At 40.9% G+C, this 25,632-nt stretch overlaps 1 protein-coding gene across 2 annotated transcripts in view; it reads left to right on the top strand.

Moving 5' to 3' along the window:
* The first annotated feature begins 11,168 nt into the window (after positions 1 to 11,168).
* Positions 11,169 to 25,632, top strand: part of jak2b (Janus kinase 2b) — a 57,236-nt gene continuing 42,772 nt past the window's right edge. The window contains exons 1-5 of one of the 2 annotated variants that reach the window (XM_057831482.1): positions 11,169 to 11,822; positions 12,727 to 12,990; positions 21,212 to 21,335; positions 21,407 to 21,524; positions 24,067 to 24,212. In XM_057831482.1, coding sequence (XP_057687465.1) covers positions 12,744 to 12,990; positions 21,212 to 21,335; positions 21,407 to 21,524; positions 24,067 to 24,212 — 635 coding nt within the window. In that variant the 5' untranslated portion in view covers positions 11,169 to 11,822; positions 12,727 to 12,743. Of the gene's footprint in view, positions 11,823 to 12,726; positions 12,991 to 13,925; positions 14,126 to 21,211; positions 21,336 to 21,406; positions 21,525 to 24,066; positions 24,213 to 25,632 lie in introns of those variants that run through there. The other variant, XM_057831483.1, reaches the window with a different exon arrangement.

The following is a 25,632-nucleotide window of genomic DNA, read 5'->3' as shown; positions in this document are numbered from 1 at the left end:
AAAAATGTGGGGGGCCAACCTTGGCTGACATCCTTTATGTTGAACAATATATTTAAGCAAATTTTAGCAAGCCATTCAGTTTTGTCACATTTGCTTTTTTTTTTTTTTTTTTTTTTTTTTTTTTTTTTTTTTTTTCATGAACAATTTCGACAATCTCACAACTAGCCTTTGTGGCGTTCTCTTTCCACTCTCGGGCTCTTGCGAAATACTGCTGCTGTGAAATTAAACTAGCTTCAAGTTGCTTCAATTTCTCGGTGTGTTTCTTCCCTGTAATCTTGTCGTACATGTCAGCGTGTCTTGTCTGGTAATATCGCCTCACATTGAAATCTTTAAAAACAGCGACTGTCTCTTTGCAAATGAGGCAGACACAGTTGTTGTGTATTTTAGTGAAGAAATAGTCCAATTTCCACCTATCCTCGAAGCGTCGGCCGTCACAGTCAATTTTGTTTTTTTGTTGATTGTTGCCATTTTAAAAAATGGAAGTAATGGGTCACATGGGTAATGTTGCTTAGCCCTTAAATACCTGCAACATGAAGAAATTATCAGAGAATACCAAAATTTGAAAAATAAAGTCCCAATGAAACCTTTTTTACAAATTTGTAATAAGAAAAGTCAAAATGAATATGTGTAATATAAGCGCTCTAATATCTATAACCCATGCTAAATCATGTTTTTTTTTTTCTCATGGAACCTGCAGATGCATTTGTTGAATTGCATCCATCATTTTTTTTTCAAGAAGAAATGTCAAAATTCTAAATTAGTCTCAAAATCATGAAATTTTAGGTGTAGCAAATGTGATATATTTGGCAATAAAGGGTTAAAAAGCTACTACCTTTTAGTGGGTAAATGAGGAGCAGAATTTCGTGTGTAAGCTACTTCATATGCTGGTTGCAGTACTGCCTACCAATTTATTACGTCTGTGTGCGGGCCAGTCGTTATTGATTTTATGACAGAGGCTGGGGGCCGGATGAAATTTGACCACGGGCCGCATTTGGCCCCCGGGCCGGACTTTGGACATGTCTGTGGTAAACCAATGGTAAAAATGGGAAAAACACTTTTTGACTGTAAAATTGAATTTGAGCACCCCATGAAGTCGTATTTTCTATTGGAGATAGCCAAGCTTTTACTTTTCAAAATGGATCAAGGAGTTCTGAATGGTCAGAAACTTAAGAACAATTATTGTCAATTTAAACGTTTGTTTGACACAGCATAACAACGTAGTGTTTGCTAAAATGTTCAGTTACAAACATAAACTTACCTCATGCATCTTGTTTTTATAGTAAATGAATTAACAGTTTTGCCTATGTAACAAACCACAATAAAGCTTTGTCTGCTACGAAAACAAAAGCACATGAACAGGAAATACAGTACTCATATTTACCAATTAGTAAATGGTAAGGATTATCTTTCCCAGACCATGTGAAGACAGCATAAGAACCACAGTTTTATATTTTTCTAGAACTACATACTACAAAAACTACATCTCCCATGATGCTTACTGGTGAGACAGCAACAGTTCCACTACAGTGTGTCTCCCACTGTTTTTTCTTGTTGTAATATCAGAATATAGACTGAATTCTATAAAGGGAAACATCTTATCAAGAACAGGAGAATGTCATTTGCCCTGCTTTTTTTTTTTTTTTTTTTAAATTGAACTGGGCATGTTTTACGCTGTGATCAAGGTTGCCAGATGGGAAAGACAGTCTCCAGCCCAAAACCCCGCCCCAATTCAGTGAAATGCAGGAAAAATGACAATCTTCCGTTTAAGACGTTTCACCCATACGGCTCTGGTTTCACCTATACAACTCAATCTATATTTTGATGTTATTACCAGAAAGAAAGAAAAAACAGTAGTGGTTGACACATTGTAGTGGAATCATTTCTTTTTTTGATGATAAACATCATGAAAGATGAAGTTCTTAAAAAAGTTTAAAACTATAGTGATCTTTTCATTTTGATAAACAATAGTTAACCCTTTCATGCAAGAATTATGTTTTTTTTTCTTAAATGTTTTTAATTGCACTCATAGTACAGCGGTCCGGCCCAGAACCCGAATGCTGCCTAAGAGACAATATTTTGCATCCCTCATTTGACATTCATTTATAGTATCATTGTTGCCTGCACGTATTTTGCGATGGGCAATAACAAAAATATATAGATAATTTAAAATAAATGAATTAATTCAGGGTGTACCCCACCTACTGCTCATAGTTAGCTGGGAAAGGCTCCAGCACCCCCGTGACCATTGTGAGGATAAGTGAATCAGAGAAAGAAAGAATTTCAAACAATTTATTTTAAATTATCAATCTTATATTTTTGATATTGCCCATCACAAAATACGAGCGGGCAACAATGATACTATAGTTATATCCAGGTGGGTCCTTAGGCAAGGCCCTTCATGCTATATGCCTATACCTCACAATGAGCGGAACAATCAATGATAGAGTCCTACCGGCTCGAACGTCGCCTGGGTTAACAAGGTTCGCATCAGGTGTTGGGGGACCCGGACAACCTGATGTCAAGTGGGCTACTGGAACAAGACACAGATGGAGCAGGACGGTAAACAGGGTGGTAATGGAGTGCTGCTACAGCAGCAACCACTGCAAAAGGGGGTACATGCAGAGAATGTGGGAAGAATGGTTACTTCGAAATCCTACATCCACACTGACCAAGAAACAACTACTGGCTCAGTGTTCTAATATCCGCAAGAAGAACTTGCTATCACAGTTAGAGATTGATGAGGCACAATGGGTCTCATCCAAGGTTCAAATATGCTACGGCAAGGGGGAGCCAGGACGCCAGGTCAAGTGGGGGGTGAGTTCATCATCACCCCCCAACATCCAGATTGGGTACCAAGCAAGAGCAGCGGAAGAGAATGAGAGAGCAGCAGACCTTAGAGAGAAGATCATGAAGTCCTGGGGGAACTCAACTACCTCCTACCTGCCAAGGCTAACAAACAAAGTACCATCAGAATCTCTGCTGGAAGATGTAAACACAGCACTGCTGAACATCCCCACCGTAAACATCACTGAGACCAATCCGTTGAAATATGCAGCAGCATCAGTCATCCTAGAGTCACTTGGCTACAAGATAAGCAGCGCCAGTAGCCAGAAGGAGCCGCCATGGAAACGAAGCAAGCCCTAGCTAGCCGCCTAAAGAGGTACACAGGAGAAGTAGAGGCCAGGAGAATAAACACTATGTTCTCCAATAATCCAGCTAAGGTCTACTCTCAGAGGCAGGGTACCAAGACCACAGCAGACCCACCCGGGGCTGAGACTGAACAATACTGGAAGAGTATCTGGGAAAAAGAGGCGTCTCACAACACTAACGCCCAATGGCTGGCAGACCTGCAGTCAGAACATCGCAAAATCCCAGAACAAGACCCAGTACTCATCACAACAGCAGACACCCAGACAAGACTGTCCAAGATGAAGAACTGGACAGCTCCAGGGCCCGACAAGATTCATACCTACTGGCTTAAGAAGCTAACTGCACTCCATGAACGCCTAGCAGCTGCTGAGGTCGGGGACCCACCCAGAGTGGCTAACCCAAGGTCGGACAGTCCTCATCATGAAGGACCCCCAGAAGGGGACGGTACCATCCAACTACCGGCCTATCACCTGCCTCAGCACCACATGGAAGCTCCTATCAGGCATCATAGCGGCTAAAATGAGCAGGCACATGGAGCAATACATGCACAGGGCACAGGAAGGGATTGGCAATAACACCAGGGGAGCCAAGCACCAACTACTGGTGGACAGGGCAGTCGCCAGGGACTGCAAAGCTAGGAGCACCAATTTGTGCACTGCCTGGATTGACTACAAGAAAGCCTATGACTCAGTGCCACACACATGGATACTGGAATGCTTGAAGCTGTATAACATCAACAGGACACTAAGGACCTTCCTCCAGAACTCGATGGGGCTGTGGAAGACAACTCTAGAAACCAACTCGAAGCCGGTTGCACATGTGGGCATCAAATGCGGTATCTACCAAAGAGATGCTCTGTCACCCCTGCTGTTCTGCATAGGCCTAAACCCCCTCAGCCAGATCATCACCAAGAGTGGTTTCGGGTACCAGTTCCGAAGTGGAACAACCTTCAGTCACCTCCTCTACATGGATGACATCAAGCTGTATGCCAAGAACGGGCGTGACATCGATTCCCTGATCCACCTCACGAGAATATACAGCAATGACATCGGGATGTCATTCGGACTAGATAAGTGTGGGCTAATGGTATCCAGATGAGGGAAGGTGATATCAACTGAAGGGGCTGAACTACCTGAAGGCAAGGCAAGGCAAATTTATTTATATAGCACAATTCAACACAAGGCAATTCAAAGTGCTTTACATCACATGAAGATCATAAAAATCACATTTAAATCAACACAACGTAAAAACCAAGACAAAAGATCGCATTTAATCACAGAATAAAAATAAATAAATAAAAATAAAACAAAAATAAAAATAAAACAAAAACTACTACTAATAATAATAATTGAAATCAGCAATGGAGATAAGCACAAGAGGAATAGAAAGCAGGTAGATTGAAATATATAGACAGTTATGGATATGCAGTGCTAAACAAAAGCGTTTTTAGCCCTGATTTAAAAGAGCTAACAGTTTGAGCATACTTTAGACGTTCGGGTAACTTGTTCCAGAGGTGAGGAGCATAATAACTAAATGCTGCCTCACCCTGCTTGGTTCTTGTTCTTGGAACATGCAGAAGACCAGTTCCAGACGACCTTAGGGGTCTAGATGTCTCATAGGAATCAAACAAGTCAAGCATGTATTTTGGTCCAAGGCCATTAAGTGTTTTGTAGACGAGCAGTAGTATTTTATAGTCTATCCTTTGACTCACTGGACGCCAGTGTAGCGATTTCAAAACCGGTGTAATGTGGTCCAGCTTCCTTGTATTTGTGAGGACTCTGGCTGCAGCATTCTGTACTAGCTGCAGCTTCCTGACTGATTTTTTATTAAGACCTGTAAATATACCGTTGCAATAGTCCAATCTGCTGAAAATGAATGCATGCATAAGTTTTTCCATGTCTTGTTGAGTCAGAAGCCCCTTAATTCTGGTTATATTTTTTCGGTGGTAATAAGCGGATTTAGTGACGGACTTTAGATGGCTATCAAATTTTAGGTCTGAGTCAATAATTACGCCAAAGTTTCTGACTTGATTTGTAGCTGTAAGTAACATTGTGCTAAGTTGCCTGCTTATCTTTGACCTTTCCTTTTTTGGCCCAAAAATGATCACCTCTGTCTTCTCCACAATTAACTGGAGAAAATTCTGGCACATCCATTCATTGATTTGATGAATGCATTTACTCAGGGAGACTAAGGGACTATAATCATGTGGGGACACAGAAATGTACAGTTGTGTGTCATCTGCATAGGCGTGATAGGAGATGTCATACTGCTCCATTATCTGAGCTAACGGAAGCATATAGATGTTAAATAAGAGTGGTCCAAGAATTGACCCTTGAGGGACTCCACACGTGAATTTGGTTTGTTCTGACTGATAGTTTCCGATTGACACAAAGAAATCCCTATCATGTAAATAGGATGTGAACCACTGAAGAATAGTGTCAGTAAGCCCTACCCACTGTTCCAATCTGCTGAGTAGTATGTTGTGATCAACCGTGTCAAATGCGGCGCTGAGATCCAATAGTAGCAGAACAGATGATTTGCCTGCATCGGTATTCCGACGAATATCATTTAGGACTTTGATAAGCATGGTCTCGGTGCTGTGTTGTGGCCGAAATCCAGACTGAAATTAGTTAAAAATATTGTTTTGCATCATAAAAGTTTGGATCTGTTCGAACCAGAGGTTGCGCTAGACTTTTTCGTTGTCTGTCATTTTGACTGACAGGGTCATAAAAATCCGGTCATAATCTATTTTTACCCGTCACTTAAATTTTTAAAATGACTATATCTTGATGCAGTCACTTTATGTATATACACAATAATACAATAATATTTTATAATATAAAGTAACTAACATTAGTGCAGTCATGGATTACAGTAAGCAGGCCAGTGCTGTGTTTCCATATATATTTTTATTATATTATGTATATACAGGCTATATATATATATTTCACCCCCCCAAGTGGGTCCATAATCCTAATATATTTAATAAATAAAAAAAAATTATATAATTCCATTTTTGTTTTTAAATTTATTATTATTATTAAATAAAAATGCACGTTGATACGACACACATAAAGGCAAATTTTTTTATTTTTTTTTAACCGTTAGAAAGTTGTATGGACTTACAATCCGCTAGCTTGTTGTTTCCTGTTGTCTTCCGAAATACACCAGGGTGACGGCGCGTCAAGTGTTCGTCCATAGCCGACGTGCTACCGTGGTATGCGAGCTTAGCATAGCAAAAAGAGTACACACAGTGGTGGCACCCTCCATATTTTCCTTGAAATAATTTCAGGCTCTGGCTAGTCTGGTCCGCTTTTTTGGCTTTATGCCGCTTTCACCGTGTTACCAATTCTGCCCTTCCTGGTAATTGGCGGTGTTTCAACTGCTCGCCGCAGTGAGGAGTGAACCGGCGATTCACTTGATTCGTTGTCATCCTTCATCCACCAGTGCATCAGTCCCTCTTTTTTCACCTCTTTTATCAACACCATCGTCGTTTTGGGGCTTTTTGAAGAAACGTCGGACACTCAGTTGCCTTGACATTTTTCCGAGTAAGGCCAACGGCAAGAGAGACAATAGCTAATTAATATGCTGATTCGCCACCGGGCCACCCTGTGGTCTGGGGTGTGAATTGCAACCGGTCAAAATGACGGATGGACTTCAGTTTTTTCCGTCACCGTTTTAAAAAACCGGTCAACGACGGAAAATATTCGGTTAACGTGACCCCTGGTTCGAACACAACACTTTCGATAATTTCCCCCAGGAATGTCAGATTTGATATTGGCCTGTAATTACTAATGGTTGAGGCATCCAGATTAGGTTTTTTTAGGAGAGGTTTTATTACTGCAGTTTTTAAAGTCTGAGGAAACTCTCCTGTTTGGAGAGAAGTATTTATAATCTGAAGTATGTCTGGTGCATGCAATGAAAAACAGTTTTGAAAAAGTTTGAAGGAAGGATGTCAAGGCAGCATGTTGCGGGCTTTGATTTTGACACAATTTCTGTTAAAGTGGCATAGTCCAAGAGGCTAAACTGTCTAAGATTGACGTGGGGGACATTTTGGGAGGCATTTAGTGTAATATTTGTTAATTTGGAGTTGCACACAGTCCGTCTAATCTTTAGTACTTTGTGTGTAAAGAATGCTGCGAAATTATTACAGGACACCTCAGATGCCAATTCCTGAGGTATTGATGCTTGTGGGTTTGTCAGTTTGTCAACAACAGAAAATAGTGTGCGAGTATTGTTGGTGTTTCTACTAATGATCTCTGAAAAATATGACTGTCTAGCATTTTTCAGTTCCTGCTTGTATTTGCGAAGACTCTCTTTATAGATATCATAAAAAAACTATGAGTTTGTTTTTTCGCCATCTGCGTTCTGCTCGTCTACAAACTTGCTTTTGTTTTATAGCTAGTATGGCATTTCTCCAGGGTGACCTCTTCTTTCTTGACCAAGTTTTTGTCTTAATCGGGGCAATAGTGTCAATTACAGTCGTCACACTGGAACAGAAACTATTTACAAGTTCTTCCACTGGAGCTATTGTAGGGGTTAATGGTGAGGCATAGGCCTGTGTGAATAACGCACAAGTGTTATCACTTATGTAACGCTTCCTAATTACCTCTGTTTCCTTTTTCAGATTATGGACAGGGGTGGTCATTTTAAACATAATGCAGTAGTGATCAGACAGAGCAACATCATTCGCTGTGACCTCAGAGATGTTAAGACCTTTGGATATTATTAAGTCCAGTATGTGCCCTCTGTTATGTGTTGGAACTGTGACATGCTGAGATAAACCAAATGTATCCAAAATATTTAAAAGCTCTCTAGCACATCCTTCTTCAGGTTTATCAACATGAATGTTAAAGTCACCCACTAAAACAACACAATCAAAGTCCATGCAGACAGAAGACAGTATTTTGGTAAACTCATCAAAAAACATTGTGTTATACTTTGATGGGCTGTCCCAAACGACTAATTTCCTCCCGATCAGACCCGGCTGCAGAAAGAAATTACAGGGGGGGGCATTACATTTTTTTGGGGGGGGCACACTTCTTCAATGTAAATTTAGCCGTAACAGTGGTGTTTTTACCCGTTATATTTTCTGATGATCGTGTCAGTCAGTGAAACTGCAGGAGGTGGCAGCGCTATCCCTTCATGTTGACTTTCGGCCGCGTCTTTGTCATGGATTGAGTTCGTCTTTAGTTTCTTGAAAAAAACACGGATGTCCATTCCAGTTTGAATTAGCAACGGAGGAGCCGCTCAATCGCCATTTCTGTAACCGGAGCAATCCCTATCCAATCGCAGTACACAATGGCCGGCTACTCAGCCCGCCCCCCTTATCTGTGATTGGCTAGAAATTGCCTACATTCGCTGCTCTGATTGGTTGAATTGAATGACGACAGATCAAGATAGGATGACTAGAGCAGTGTTTTTCAGCCTTTTGTGAGTCACGGGACGTTTTTACGTTGGAAAAAATCTCGCGGCACACCACACCAAAATGTTCCAAAATTACTTTCTGTATAGTATATTTAATTATAAAATAATTTCTCAGTATTTATACTTACTCAGTGTGAAACGTTTAGCAATTAGGCTTGAAAAACTATCAGACAGGGGACTTGAGCAATGCATTTAAGCACATCAGGGCTGGTCGTCTCGCTGACAATGGCTTTGCAGACAGGTTGTATTAACGTCTCTGCCACAGTTTGGGACTTTTAGGATTTAGCAACAAAGTAACTGGCTTTCAGGGCGTTCTTATTTACCTTTGTAGTTTTTCTCAAAAAAGTTGCCCATTTCTCTGTGTTTTCACGAAGGCGTACAAAATAATCCATCGACTTGTTCTGAAGCGACGGGCGTTCATTTGGAGATGACGTTTAAGGTTGTATGGCGCCATGGCGCTAGATAGCCGCTCGTGTCGCGTTCAAGAACTGCTCGGATTTCTAGGCATCTCCCACCTAGCTGTCCTCGATAATGTGTTGGAATAAAACAAAGAGGGAGGATTAACGGTCGTCACATATGGATAAAATGGAAAGGACACTTTTGTATATATCGACACTTGACGAGTCAAATAATGAACAGTAGAAGTGCTGGGGTCCACATTGTTACAGAGAGCAAGGTGGCTGATGGCTAGAAATCCGAGCAGTTCTTGAACGCAACATGACTCATCTGCACACAACCGAGAACTTTTTTTCCCCATTCGTTCCTTCCTACTGCAACTTTGACCGACAATGTTAAAAAAAAGCGACATTGGATAATTTCTCGCGGCACACCTGACGATCTCTCACGGTGGCGGCACAATCAGTTGAAAAACACTGGAATATAGGGTTCATTCTCCCCGTGTGTGTGTGTTTTTGTGGAAGATTTAAAAAAAAAAATTACACAGTACAGTTTAATCGAGCTAGGGCGGGCACAACCGTCCCACAGGGCGGGCACGGCCCCCTAATGCCCGCCCATGCCGCCGGGTCTGCTCCTGATTAGTCAGCCGACTATTTTTACGATTAGTCAACTAATCTAATCACTTTTTTTTTTTTTTTTACTAATTTAATAATGAAATTTTTGTTAAAGCTTATTAATTCACAAAAAACATTTTGGAACACCTAAATTTTTATTAACGTATAAATAAATAACATAAATATCAATAATAAATCACAAACAATGAGGTCAAATGCGAGAAGTTATAGCAACTTGAAGCTAGTTTAATTTCACAGCAGCAGTATTTCTCAAGAGCCCGAGTGTCGAAAGAGAACATCACAAAGACGAGACTGTTGAAATTATGAATAAAAAAAAATAATAAAGCAAATGTGACACACAGAAGGGCTTGCTAAAATTTGTTTAAATATATTGTTCTATGTAAATCAGCCAACGTAGCCCCCCCGCATTTTTACCACACCAAATCTGGCCCCCTTTGCAAAAGGTTTGGATACACCTGTTTAACTGATGATCCGTAGACGAGGCCAGCTTCAAAATGTAATGATGGTGGAAGAAATAAGCATCTTGAATTTGAAACCGTATGTTGTCGGCCTCGCAATGATCTTAATTGTGGTTGTCAGCCCAAAACCCTCTAAATATATATTAAATGCATTTGACCAGATATAAAATGACTACTACATAATCTGTGGTAATCGTTTGGAGCCCAGTTTTCTCGTCGAATTGCAGCAGTCCATCTCGCTCTCCTCTCCGGGTCTCTCGGAATACGGTAGAACTTCAAGTCTCTCCGTCTATCTTCTCTGTTATTGCAACCAACCGCCACACACGCCTTCACCATTTTGATTATTAATGTTAACGAGCAGAAAAACACGCCATAATAGGAGGAATTTACGTAGCGGTAATGCGTCAACACGACGAGTTGACGGACAATATGGCGCGGAGGCGTGGTTGTGACGTCATGTGAGTAGGGTCTATAGGGGGTTTTCACATATCTGTTATGGGCTAAATCCCATTTATTTTTGTTTATCTAGCATCTTATGTATATGGTTATTTAGTTTATTTCTTTGTTAATATGAGGACTAGTTACATAGGGCGGCTAGATATAATTAAGGAATAGAAATGGGGGGTAGGTTTTAATAAGCAAATGGTTCATCCTACTCCTTTTTGGACACAATGAATAAATTCTGATCTTGTTTGTTATCATCATTATTATTGTCTTAACTATTGTTGCTGTTATCTCGAGAATATCATTGTTCCTGTTTGATTTATTTATTTTGTTTTTCGTTTGTTTTGTACGGAAGCGTATTGCATTCACTTGAAAAATAAAAAAATGGGAGGCTGTTTTTTGAATTAATTTTTTTTCAACCCTCCGTTTTTCTGAGTAATTTATTTTTGGGTTTGTTTTTTGAATTAATTTTTTTCCCCTCAACATCGTTTTTCTAATTAATTTATTTTTGGGTTATTTTATTTTTTTTCTCTCATGTCCAAATAAAGCATTCATTCATCATTCATTCATTCACTGTGAGGCGCTAAAATGCAAGATATCATTAGTGCAAAAATTGCCGGTGTAAGAAAGCAATGTAGCTGAACTTCCAAGACATACTAGTTCAACTGTTAAAAGCAGTTAAAACGGTTCCTTCAAAAACAGCCAAATTTGGTCAAAAGTATCCCAGATTTTATTAACCCGCCGAGCGCAATCGTAGATAATAGATTGGAGACTGACTTTCCCATCTGGCAACCTTGAGCGAGGGGCGGGAGACTTTAGAGAAGAGGCCGCTTGTTGACTTGTGTCGCTTCCTAGCTAGCTAGCTAGCTAGCTAACTGAGCAACAAGTGGACAAGTTACCCGAATAGAACCTCGATGGTGCCACCGTCACTCCACTCGTACGGTCGTAGCCCGCAAACCGGGACAACATTTCTCCCATTTCAACCGCGGGAACTTCTATTCCTTTTCAAGTTATGTTGACGAAATAGAGCAACGGGATAAAGTTGCTCGTCGGGGGTGGGGTGTCTCGGGGGACGCGACATGGGGAACTGCAGTGTTGGGCCTCCATAAAGCAGGCACATTTGAAGCAACGCGGCAGGAATATGTACGTGGCGACGTTTTGGAGCGTATTCGCCGGAAGACCAATTCATTTCAAGCGACATAGAAGGTGAAGAGTGAGCTGTCAAAGTCGTCTGGACTGCAGCTGTTGGCCTACGGGGAAGCTAGCCGCCAACTAGCAGGAGAGCTGCACCGCTGGCGGCTCATCTTGTCAAGTAAGTCTTTCAGCTCCCGTATATAAATAACATCCAGCTGGACAATTTCAACACAGCAAAACACGTGAAAGTGACTTAATCTGTCGTAAAGAGATGTTATGTTGAGGTTGACGTCACATATACCCAACCACAGGAATGGGAGGAGACCTCTGCAGTTTGCGAATGGCAAAGGTTGCCAATTTATCAAGCTTTAGTTTTCCTCTTCATCCTCTTACTGATATATTAAATGATAGCGATGTCCCCGATCTGATCACGTGATTGGAAATCATGCTAATTACGTCATTTTCAGAGGATCAAAATTGGGTAAAATAGATTGGGTTTTGAAATATATTTATTTTTAAATATTAACTCATTGGCTGCCAATGACAACGATAGACATCCAATCGATTTTGACTAGGAGTGGCTGGCAGCAATCGTTCAATTACCTTATTTTTCGGACTATAAGTCGCACTTGAGTATAAGTCGCACTCGCCATTAAATGCCCAACGAAGAGGAAAAAACATATGTAAATTGCACTGGAGTATAAGTCGCAATTTGGGGGGACATTTACTTGATAAAATCCAAGACACAGAACAGATATGTCATCTTGAAAGCCAATTTAAAATAAAAATATAATAGGAAACATGCTGAACAAGTGTACAGTATGATAATATTAAATAACGCATGAACAACAAAATGCGAACGTGGCAGGTACGTTAACGTAACGTAGCTATTAAGAGTTATTCAGATAACTATAGCACAAAGAACATGCAACAATTCGATTCGTTTGAATGTTTACTAGTGAGGTCGTAGCAGATCGTGAGATTGTTGTAGTGAGCCTTGTATCCCTAATCGTATCATTAGGTTCACAGAGGTTCCCACTCATCGTCACCACTGATAGATTATATCATCTATATTTTTGTAGATGTTGTTACATTGCTGATGGCCTCCCAGCAAGCCATGGATGCGATGCCGGACACGTGCCCTGAGGCGGTGCAGAACCACAACGGGAATGCTCATCGGGAGTTTTCAGACACAAACCCAGCCAATTACGGCACCACTGGCGCAACTGTTCTGAGGCTTCATTTCTATCACAGCGACCAGGGAGAGTCCGACTGCAAATTCCTGGGCTACACTGCTGGCGATTACATAGCTGAGGAACTGTGCATTGATGCCGCCAAAGCGTGCAGTGAGAAACCTTTTTTTTCTACTTTCAAGTCCAGTGCTAATCACAGTTTGCTACAACAAAGCTGGTATGCCAATACACCGGTGTCTAAGTTGTTTAGGTGCTAGAGCAGGGGTTTTCAACCCAGTCCTCAAGGCACACTGTGGGTCCTGGTTTTTGTTCCAGCCGATCCAGCAGAGACAGTTGAACCAATGAGGCTTCTGCTAAAACAAGCCACACCTGACTGCAATCAACTGATTGCACTTGTAAAACACCAGATTGGGGAAAAAGTGTTGTCATCTTGTTTGGTAAGAATGAAATCCTGCACCCACAGTGTGCCTTAGTGGAATAGGTTGGGAACCCCTGTGCTAGAGTGATTTTAAGGTGGAAGAAGTTCCATCCAGGTGAACGAGTCTTTTTCTAGTTTTGATATCACAATATATCGTAAACCCCCCAAAAATGCTAAACATTTTTTTTTTCCAATATTGTTCAGGCCCCACAAACACTTTTGAACGCATATTTACATACAAAGCAATGACACAAGCTTAAAAGGTCAAATTTAATTGTGTCAATCACACCTGATGGCCACACATTCCCATGGTTGAAAGAAATAAGGGGTCGACAATATAAGTGGCTCGGACTTACTTTTAAAACCGTCAGGACCACCAGAATGCTCCAACCACTGGCCCGGTGGGGCCAGTAAAAATAATGTGTCGATTTAAAAAAAAAATAAAAAATCCAATAAACAATAATACCCAGTGGTTCCATGTTTTGATGGCGTTACCCTAACCCCAATCAAAGACAACCTTACAGTCTATGTAACCAGCCGTTGCTCTCCATGGGGCGTCAACACGCCTCGCTCGCTCACTCGCTCCTGATTCCTGCTGCTAATTGATTGTCAGTATCTCATTACCCACCTAACGTTATACTACAAGACAACATGTTTCTGGAACCCCCAGGACCCGGCCAAGCACCGGGAAAAAAAGACCCCTCAAGAAAGAGAAAGTCACTGGAGGAGTTGAGGGAAAGCAAAATCCAATGTGACAAGAGAAGGGAGAGAAAGTCCCACCCCAGTCGCGAAACTGCTGGAATTGGCTCAGCTACGATGAGACAAAAAACAAGGTTCACTGTGAGGATCATTGCCCACGTACGCAGACAAGTAAGTTAGAGAAAATTTAACGAGTATGGAGGGCTACAAGGGTTATTATAAGGGTTGTATGAGCATAATGTGATAATTCATCCGCATGACTATTTAGAAAATAATATCGTTATAACAATGGTCTAGCTTGAAAATTGTCAGCAGCAAATTGCCTTAGTCCTCTCTTTGACTTCTAAATTGTTGCCACGACAACCGAGCCGGGGGAGACTTTGGCGGTGAGGGGAAGACTGGAAAGCTTCGCCCAGGCACAGGGCTCTCCCGCGGGCACGCCTACCCCGAAGCGCTTAAGAAAAAATGTTTTATTGTGTGTGTTTGTTTACCGAAAACATTAATATATGTGTAAGTGGTCAGTGGAATCGATTTGGGTTTATTCATGTTTCTGGTTGGGTTCTTTGTGTTTCGGGTTGGTGCACCCCGTAAGGTTGAAAACGGGTAATTGTCTATACTGGAGTGATTTTGGATGTGATTATGGAATTTGAGTAGGATTGTTTGCACTGTTTTGCTGCACTTTTAATTAGATCATCAAAAAAATAAGTCATGTTATTTATGGTTTTCAAACAAATTGTTCTTTTTTTTTGTGATTATTGGAATCAATAACTGAATGATGACCTGGGCCAGTGGTTTTGATCGTGGGGCCAGTGAACTACTACTACTGGCCCGTGGCTAATTTCCCTTATTGTCTACCGCTGGAGATTAATGAGATTCCCTGAATTCTATTGAACATACAGTATGTAACACTGAGGCTCATTACGTGACAGCATGGAATGAATTTGCGAGCTTTAGTTTTAAAAAGAAACATGCACACTGGTTTATCCAGCAGATAAATCTCTATTGCAGTGTGTCAAATGGCTCAGAACAGTGAATCCGTTTAGGGCAATTGTCTCAAAAGTGGTTAATTTTTTTTTTCCTTTTTCGAAAGCCTCATTTTCTCCATTTTTAATGACAAGTAACAGCAAGTCATCAAATCAAATGTCATTCCAATTCACTGATTCAATGTAAAACAAATGATCACTTAATATCAAATTATGTAGCATAACCAGCCATTATGAAAAAACTGGAACACTAACTGAAGAACTAATTAGCACAGAACATGAACTTCGAATATTATTGACACTTGTAACGCTGCAATGCATGCTGGGAGGCATGTGGCATTTTAGACGATGACAGTGTCGACAGCAGGTGGCAGCAGATGTTTCCCAAGGGCAGGGTGCTGGCAAAATGAAGCTTGTTGAAGCAATAAAGCTATGAAGCCTATTGGTTCAAAGCTTCATGGTGTTTCATTAATTTGCTCTATAGCGCTATCAAGAGGTCTTAAAGTCCAAGAGGCTGTGCTTGCGTTTCTACATGAACAATATGCAACAAGTGCTATAAAGATAATAAGGAAAAAACATATTCATGTTTATTTAGAAATGATAGTTTTCCCACAAAGTTAGGCTTTAAAAAGTTTTTTTTTCTGTGGAAAGTATTTCACTAGCGCTAGATAACATTCTTCCATTGCCCGAAATCCACAAAACATGAGATGACAGGCGATCGCCGTAGCATGTTCAACTGAAAGAAAAATAAGTTTTAATCACATAGTTTTTGTTTTTTTACATTTCTTGATATCATATTGGGGCGTATGGTGAGTCGGGCATATCGATGTTCCTGTATTGTGGGTAAAGCTGTAGTGTGAACTAATTTCTTCACATGCCAAATAGGGTCACAAGTAAAGTAATTAAACATTGTCCACCAAATAAAGCATGAAAAAATAATTTATATGTTGTATATTTGACAAAATAATCGCGTTTCCGAAGTTCGAGCCTGAAAGGGGACGAACCCGGAAGTGATACGTCACACCGGGAACAGCGTTGGCAGCTCCATACATACGGCCACCAAACAAAGCCCTTCAAACAATGATTCAAACAGCGATATAAGCGATAGACCGAGCGCAAGGGAGGAGATCCAAGTTTTTGAAGAGTTGGAGGAAGAAGAGGAGCTTGGAATTTTATGTTGGATCTAACATGTATTAGCCAGACATTAATCAGAATGCAAACAATGTACCTAGACTACCTGACATGGAATGGATACAAGACCCATTGAGATTACAACATTGGTAAGATATAGGCTGTTATTATTTTTATGATTTGAAGATGCAGGCATTTGCACATAGTGTTATGTTTTTGTCTATCTGATGACATTGTTAAAAAAAATAATAATCAGACTTCATGTTCATTTTGGCAGATCCGGCAGCTCTCGTGCATATAAAATAATAATATAAAAACGTTGGGGGGAAAGAAGGAGATGAGTCTTCGATGGCTTTCTCCACTTTATTGTGGCAACAATAAGAAAACAAAATAATAGTGGACTGCCGCCACATTCGACCGCGAAGTTTTGCTTCTCGCCGATCTCCTCCTCGCCTCCCACTCCAGCGTCTCTTAAACGGATTGTGCATAGTGTCTTGTTATGAGCTTTTTGTTTACAAATGTATCGAACACACGACGCGCTGACAACCTTGTCTCTTTATTAACACATGGAGCAGTTCTTATGGAAAAGTTAGAACACAGCTCGGCACAGCTCTCGGCAGGAATTGGCGTCTAATGGCGTGAGGAAATGTAGTTTTTTCACACAAGCGAACAGATTACAAAGCACCACTTCAGTGTTGTCCCGAGACTACATTTCCCATGATTCACTGCGTGACCTGCGCGCTCGCTGATTCGCTGCGAGATTGACTCAATGGCTACGCTAAACCAACACGCTATTTTTCAGCTGTCACCTGTCAGCGACTCTCACAGCTTATACTGTTCAATTCCACAACAGTAGGCAGCTACAGTGCCTTGCAAAAGTATTCGGCCCCCTTGAACCTTGCAACCTTTCGCCACATTTCAGGCTTCAAACAGAAAGATATAAAATTTTAATTTTTTGTCAAGAATCAACAACAAGTGGGACACAATCGTGAAGTGGAACAACATTTATTGGATAATTTAAACTTTTTTAACAAATAAAAAACTGAAAAGTGGGGGTGCAATATTATTCAGCCCCCTTGCGTTAATACTTTGTAGCGCCACCTTTTGCTCCAATTACAGCTGCAAGTCGTTTGGGGTATGTTTCTATCAGTTTTGCACATCGAGAGACTGACATTCTTGCCCATTCTTCCTTGCAAAACAGCTCGAGCTCAGTGAGGTTGGATGGAGAGTGTTTGTGAACAGCAGTCTTCAGCTCTTTCCACAGATTCTCCATTGGATTCAGGTCTGGACTTTGACTTGGCCATTCTAACACCTGGATACGTTTATTTTTGAACCATTCCATTGTAGATTTGGCTTTATGTTTTGGATCATTGTCCTGTTGGAAGATAAATCTCCGTCCCAGTCTCAGGTCTTGTGCAGATACCAACAGGTTTTCTTCCAGAATGTTCCTGTATTTGGCTGCATCCATCTTCCCGTCAATTTTAACCATCTTCCCTGTCCCTGCTGAAGAAAAGCAGGCCCAAACCATGATGCTGCCACCACCATGTTTGACAGTGGGGATGGTATGTTCAGGGTGATGAGCTGTGTTGCTTTTACGCCAAACATATCGTTTTGCATTATGGCCAAAAAGTTCAATTTTGGTTTCATCTGACCAGAGCACCTTCTTCCACATGTTTGGTGTGTCTCCCAGGTGGCTTGTGGCAAACTTTAAACGAGACTTTTTATGGATATCTTTGAGAAATGGCTTTCTTCTTGCCACTCTTCCATAAAGGCCAGATTTGCGCAGTGTACGACTGATTGTTGTCCTATGGACAGACTCTCCCACCTCAGCTGTAGATCTCTGCAGTTCATCCAGAGTGATCATGGGCCTCTTGGCTGCATCTCTAATCAGTTTTTCTCCTTGTTTGAGAAGAAAGTTTGAAAGGACGGCCGGGTCTTGGTAGATATGCAGTGGTCTGATGCTCCTTCCATTTCAATATGATGGCTTGCACAGTGCTCCTTGAGATGTTTAAAGCTTGGGAAATCTTTTTGTATCCAAATCCGGCTTTAAACTTCTCCACAACAGTATCTCTGGTTTTCATAATGCTCTCTGCACTTTACACAGAACCCTGAGACTATCACAGAGCAGGTGCATTTATACTGAGACTTGATTACACACCGGTGGATTCTATTTATCATCATCGGTCATTTAGGACAACATTGGATCATTCAGAGATCCTCACTGAACTTCTGGAGTGAGTTTGCTGCACTGAAAGTAAAGGGGCCGAATAATATTGCACGCCCCATTTTTCAGTTTTGTATTTGTTAAAAAAGTTTAAATGATCCAATAAATGTTGTTCCACTTCACGATTGTGTCCCCTTTGTTGTTGATTCTTGACAAAAAAATTAAATTTCATATCTTTATGTTTGAAGCCTGAAATGTGGCGAAAGGTTGGAAGATTCAAGGGGGCCGAATACTTTTGCAAGGCACTGTATGCTTTGACAAAGTCATCAGTCATCTATCCAAAAATCACACTTACTTTTTGGCAAATCCTTGATCATAAGCAGACCGGTTAAGGAAGCAGGCATCTTCGAAGTGTTTGCAGCAGAGAACACTACTCGATGATGGCGTGAAATTCATTCGCTTCGTGCGAACGAAAGATGTCCATTTACGTGCCCTGCTATCCTTTGGCCACTCATACAACTTTTCGTTTGAGCGAGAACAAAACATCGCCACACACCGCTGTGGCATCTTACCGAGAAGAGATGCAACAAACAATACTGTTCTATGGTGGACTTCCCTCGCACGTCTAGGTGTGACGTAATTTCCGAAGATTTCCGAAGATTGCCGAAGAAAAGCATTTTCGTTGCTATGGGTTAAACAAAGAATCTGGAAGGGTTGCGTTAAAAAAATACTGAAAATATGCTTATAATTGTTTAGCCATTGATATTATTCAAAAACATGGTTGGGCAACCTTACTTCAAAGTTCCCCTTTAAGTCTATTGTCCCATCCCCCCATATTCTAGTGCTAGCGTTGACATTACAGCACCTTAAAGGGGAAATTCAGAATTTTTGACATTAAGCTTTATCTTCGAGGTGGCGGGGGGTTTAATTAGTCAGTGGAGTTGATTTCAGCAAATTCCGTGCAGTTTGTCAGATATTTGTTAGTTTCAGGGGTCCGGAGTGGCTAAGCTAGCACGAGTCAATGGTCCAATCTTAGCATGACAATATAAAAGATATTAAGAGATCTAAGATAGGCAAATACATTCAAAATGCAGATCATTGTTAGAAATGCCCATTCGGCCAAAACAATGTCACACCAAACTGCCGTAATCAATTTCATTCTGCAGGACTACTTTTTTTTTTAAGGAGTGCTTTGGCCACACGTGCTCCTGATCATGAGATGTTGTTTTTTATTTTGGCCATCAAAAGACATTTTCACCTCCAGTAAACCTGCCTTCTCGTAAGCAGTGTCGTTAATAACGGTGTTAGAATATAACGGCGTTACTAACGGCGTTATTTTTTTCAGTAATGAGTAATCTAATTAATTACTTTTCTCATCTTGGCAACGCCGTTACCGTTACTGAGGCGGGAAAGGCGTACGTTACTCTGCGTTACTAAGTTGGTTGAATAAAAAAAGTCTGAGAGAAACGGACTCACGGAGACGAGAGAGCAGAGCAGGAGTGGGGAAGACGCCGTTGCAAACGCGATGCTAGGTGGCTCCAATAATACCTGACTAGCCATAGTCGCAAACTACGCCCACATGACACGGTAGATATCATATTATAGAACTAGATGCCAATGACAGACACAGCTGCATTGGCAACATGTTTTAAGGACTACATGCGTTAGTAAACAGCAGCCATCTTAAAGCAGTAGACCTCTCAGGAAGGCTCTGATGTAGAGATCCTTCCTAGCAAACCTAAGTAACTTTTTTTTTTTTTTTTTAAATCTAAAATGCTCCTAAATCGGCAAAATCTACTTGAATCTATCTTTAAATGATGAAACAGTTTTAAAACTTACACATGTTTAAAGTAGACAGAAGGGAACTAATGCAATAACGGGAGCAATTTTAACGACTTTAACGGTTGATTCACAACTTTAAATGACTTCCACACATAGCAAAGGTTACTAACTAGTTATCGCAATACCCTTGTGTCTAGTTAAGTGGAGGGTAAAGAATTGGGCTAGGGCCAATTGTCCCCCAAACCCTTTAAACTTCACATTGCGTGACCTGTTTTTTTTTTTTTTTTTTTTTTTTTTTTTTTTTTTTTGTTTGTTTTTTTTTTTGAGAAAAAAAAAAAGAAAATTATCACTAGTTACTTTGCCAAGTAACTAATTGCTCTTACATTCAGGTAACTGAGTTACTAACGCAATTACTTTTGGGGAGAAGTAATTTGTAACTGTAATTAATATACGTTTTTTAAAGTAAAATTAACAACACTGCTCGTACGCGATCAAATAGTGGAGGAAATACGACAGCGGATGTAAATAGCATACATGAACTGCCTTATTCAGTTTTACTATCGACGGTCTGCTTTTCAACGGGCAGCACCATTTTGTTGAGTGACGTCAGAGTGCAGCAACTCGTGATGTCTGGGTACTTTTTTTTTTCGACTTCATGACTAGGACCTTCCAGTTAGAGTGGCATTCCAATGATATATTTCTAGGTCAGAGATTTGAAAGTCCAATTTCCCACCTTCCTCGAATGCAGCATCAGTCTGCTGAGTTGACTGAAGGACGGCAACATGGGGAAATGTGCATTTAGAGGCTGGCGGCGTCCGTTATTTCTATTTCTGACAGGTGGCAACCCTGGAAAAAGGACAGAAGAAACCAGCAAAGGAAAGTTCCCACAAATTCCCTATGAAGAACAAGGAACAATGTAAACTGCAGTTACTTGAAGCTGGCTACGACATAAAAAATCGACGGTGAAAAAAACGATGTGGTATCACTTGGCCTGCTTCATGCAGAGCTGCTGGATTACAAATGTTGCTGTTCTGTACAATTATTGACATGTAATGGTTAGTTTTAATAACTTTACCCTGAAAATATAGCCAACACAATTGATTGTATGGGTCATAGGTGATTTTCATGCATATGTTTTTTTTATTTTTTATTGGCATGCTAAGATTTTACCATAGTAATGTGCTTTTGGGTCGACAGGTATATCGCCTCTTTACTGCAGCCTCTTTGGCCTCTTCAGGGAGCGAGACTGCCTATGGTTTTCGCCCAACCACATTTTCCAACTGGACGAATCTGCCTCCGAAGATTTGTTTTTTCGAATAAGGTAGCGTGTGACAATTTAGCCAGGAGTTCCAAATGAATCCGGTCATGTTGCATGTCTTCAATTCACTGTAGGTTTTACTACCCTGGCTGGTACAGCGGTGGGGCGTCCCGGGCCTTCCGATACGGCGTCACTAAAGGATCCGAAAGTCCTGTTCTGGATGATTATGTCATGTCGTACCTCTTTGATCAGGTAAGGTCATAAAAAGGGGTGTGACAGTTAAGCCTGTTGCAATATGCAATAATTCCATTTATCGCGCGATATATAAAAATGAAGGCGGTAATTTTTCCGCTGCGATTTATCGCCTCGCGTGCACGTGTGTGCGCGCGTGCGGCAGACATGCTGTTAAAAGTTCGTTACCAACTGCGCAAAATGCATCTTCGTTCCAGGTCCGGCAAAAACTAGCGCCAGAGCCAATCGTTCCCATTATATCCTATTGTTCAACGTATACCGGCCGCGTCAGTGCTCCGGAGTGACTGTGGACCATCTATGGCGCGCCGGTGTTGTTGACGTGTGGGCGCTCCCGTCAGGAGTGACATTTCACGCGGGGCGGCTATTTTTCAGCACAACGCTGGATATTTACAACGAAGTCCGCCAAAACATTGTTACCGACTTGGCTGCTACGAATAACCTCACTTTGACAACGAACAGCTGAATGAAATTAAGAGCGCTGTGCTTCAAACTCGTCCTGTTTATGAAAGCCGTCATATGCTGGTGTTGTGTAGTAATGAGCAGACGTGACTTCAGCGGCGCTTGCCAACTTTTTTAATGAGCGGTTGCGCGCACACACTAGATATCATGAAATGGCAAACTAAATGTGCTACGTCCCATGCCATTGGCTACGTGAGCCCAGAGTGATTATGGGACATGTAGTCCATATACTACATCGATGAATTCTAAACTGTCATTTGTCACATGAGGTTAAGAAGGCCAAATCAATCCATACCAGTGACTATAGATAATGTTGCAAATATTGTTAATTCAGTATGTGACACAGATGGATTCGGACCATAAATAGGATGTCTTGCTCATGTAGTAAACCTAGCTGCTAAGAGAGCTGTAGCAATAAACGGTGTGCCCTGCCTCACTTTACAAACAGTAAAGATTGTTCTCAGCAGTTTTATACAATTTTTTTTCATATCAGTAAGAAGTAAGCACGTAAATATTATGCACTAAAATGCATGTTTATATGATGGCAATTTAATTTTTGCTCGTTAGCAAAAAAAAAAAAAAAAAAAAAAAAAATACAATTGTTATTTTTTTTTACAGAGCATTAAATGTATTGAATCGGATCGAAAATCGTGTCCCCCGTATCAAAATTCGTACCGAACCATGACTTAACTGTATCGTTGCATCCCTATGGAACACCATTGCAGAAGCTATGACGGGAAATGTTTTCATTTTCCTAAATGCTTAAGTTATTAAGTGCAATTTTTTTTTTTTTTTTTTTTAAACACATGTTATTTATTCTGTGTTTCTGTGCGGTATCAATATTGTTGTTTTTTACTTAAGAGGCAGGGTCTATTGTTTTTAGTTGTGATTTCTTAAAAAGTATATTTGAATTTAAGAGTAAATATTTATCGTGTTTAAATAGGTGTACTTGATCTATTAATATATACTGTATTCGCACTGTGTTATTGTAAATTGGTAAAAAAAAATGGGGGGGGGGGCGCAATAATATCGCATATCGCAATAATTTATGAGAATAATTATCGCACACTAAAATTTGTTATCGCGACAGGCCTAGTGACAATATATTGCAACACTTTGTATCCCAAAAGGTTATTGATATGCTTGAAAAGTTGTAACTGTTTCCAAGAACAGGAACCAGCGGGGTTCTAGCAAAATATTCCGATAGAATAGTTTCTATGTTAGCTCTAACGCTGTTAATGGCACTGAAACCAGAGCTTTCATAGCCAGTCTTCCAGGTTTTGGGGGCATTTGATGTTCACTTCCTGTTGATTTTGAGTCACTTCCTATCCCTTCCTATTCATTTGGGGACATTCCTGGATCATTTCCAGTTCAGTAACCCAAAGTCAGCAGGAAGTGACTCGGTAAATGCCCCAAAATCACATGTGACGCTGAAATAACCAAAAATCGACAGGAAGTGATGGTAAATCAAAAGGGTGAACGTTTAATGGCTCCCAGTCAGAATGAATTAGGTTTACAGCGCGATCAATGGCACTGAAACGAGAACATTCACAGCCAGTCTTGGATTTTGGGGGCATTTTCAGGTCACTTTCTGTTCATTTTGAGCATTTACAGGTCCATTCCTGTTCATTTTGAGTCGCATTGTATTCATTTGAAGACATTCCTGGATAACCTCTTTTTTAGTAACCCAAAATCAACAGGAAGTGACTCATAAATGGCCCAAAATCGAAATGAGGTGACTCAAAATCAACAGGAAATCTGAAATGCCCCCAAATATACTTAGTGGTTGTCATTCAAAGCCATAGATGCCCAAAGATTTGTAATATGAAACAGGTGATTAAACTTTGGGGTAGTGAGGTCGAAGGTCACGGGGTTAATGAATTTGGTTGCTCTGGCATAGGTCTGCTTTCTTAGACTACTCCTCTACTTTTAATGTTTTTAGAGGAAGCTTGTTTTTATTTTGCACATTTATCAGTATTTCTATACAAGTAATGTCTAATCAAAACGCAACAAAAATGTAACTTGAAAATATAATGAGCTACCACACTTTCCATATTTTGATGAACCTCTCTACTCCCCCTAGTGGAGGAATGATTTTATCACTGGTGCGGTGAAGATTTCCAATTCCCACGAGACCCAAGAGGAGTGCCTGGGCATGGCCGTATTGGACATGACGCGCACCGCCAAGGAGAAGCAGATGTCGCCGCTTGACATCTACCACGCTATAAGGTAGCTCACTTAACACGTCTTCAATTAAACATTGTCCCCACCAACATGGAGGGCAGGCAGACTCGTTGTTATAGTTTGCTGCTTTATTAGGTGTTTGATTCAAAATGGCGGTTTGGACGTTACAGCATCTTTCCTTTCAATTTCGAGCCACATCATGTATATTCTGGGTCGCTCCGTGATGATTTTGCGTCTGTTACGTTTGATTTCGGGGTATTCTATGTCACATCCTGTTGATCCCGGGTCATTTCCTGTTGATTTTAGGAATGTCCCTCTCGTTCTCATATTTTTGCACCCAAATCCGAGTCACCTGATTTTGAGAATCTGTCGATAAAGAATCCCGATCCGATACTGAGGGGGAAAAAAAAGTAGTTTTTTTTTTTTTTTTTTTTTTGTGGACAAAAGTTCCAAACATGTTACAGTATTCTACTGTTTACAGTAGTTCCACTTCCTCTTTTTCAGGGAGTGTTGCACTTCACGTGAGCTACAAGCTATAAGTATAGGTTAACTTCCATTCAGCAATACTTATTAACAAATTTCGTTCACATAGCTCTTCCCCATAAACACATGTATACTGCATAGTAACAGGTTGGTATAGATGTAGAATACTTAGACATATAGTTTCCAAGCAGAAATGTAACAGAAAGCACTCAACAGAGTCAATGCGACCGTCAGGGTGTGTACTGTGAAAGTGAATGACACTGTTCCAAACGGCGTCATTCATTCATTCATCTTCCATGCCGCTTATTCCTCACGAGGGTCGCGGAGGTGCCGGAGCCTATCCCAGCTAACTACGGGCTGTAGGCAGGGGACACCCTGAACTGGTTGCCAGCCAATCGCAGGGCACAAGGAGACATACAACCATTCACGCACACACTCATACCTACGGACAATTTAGAGTGTTCAATCAGCCTACCATGCATGTTTTCGGGATGTGGGAGGAAACCGGAGTTCCCGGAGGAAACCCACGCATGCACAGGGAGAACATCAAACGGCGTCATGATAGATTAAATATCTATAGATATGTATAGTACTATATTAAGGGTGTAACGGTACATGTATTTGTATTGAACCGTTTCGGTATGTGGTCCTCGGTTCGGAACGGAGGCGTACCGAACGAGTTTCTGACGTAATGTAAAGTGCTGTCAAATTTGGTGTGTTAACTGGCGGTAATTAATTTTTTGAAATAATCACGTTGAAATATTTGACGCATTTAATGCGAGCGTGGAATGCCCGCTGATGCATCCCATAATGCCACTCTTAGGTCCCACGAACGGCTCGCTAAGGGCGTAACATAAAACGAGCCATGCACACAAGTTGCAAGTGGACACATATTTATTCACGCAAGTCGAACTCGCAATGAACAAAATATACAAAATACAGAAGAAGCTGGCTTCAGCATAAGCTCAGGCCAAAACAACAA

The sequence above is a fragment of the Corythoichthys intestinalis genome, chromosome 3 (assembly GCF_030265065.1).
Source record: "Corythoichthys intestinalis isolate RoL2023-P3 chromosome 3, ASM3026506v1, whole genome shotgun sequence".
In the NCBI taxonomy this organism is placed as follows: domain Eukaryota; kingdom Metazoa; phylum Chordata; class Actinopteri; order Syngnathiformes; family Syngnathidae; genus Corythoichthys; species Corythoichthys intestinalis.
The sequence above is the reverse complement of the archived record's forward strand: the minus strand, read 5'-3'. Positions and strand labels throughout refer to the sequence as shown.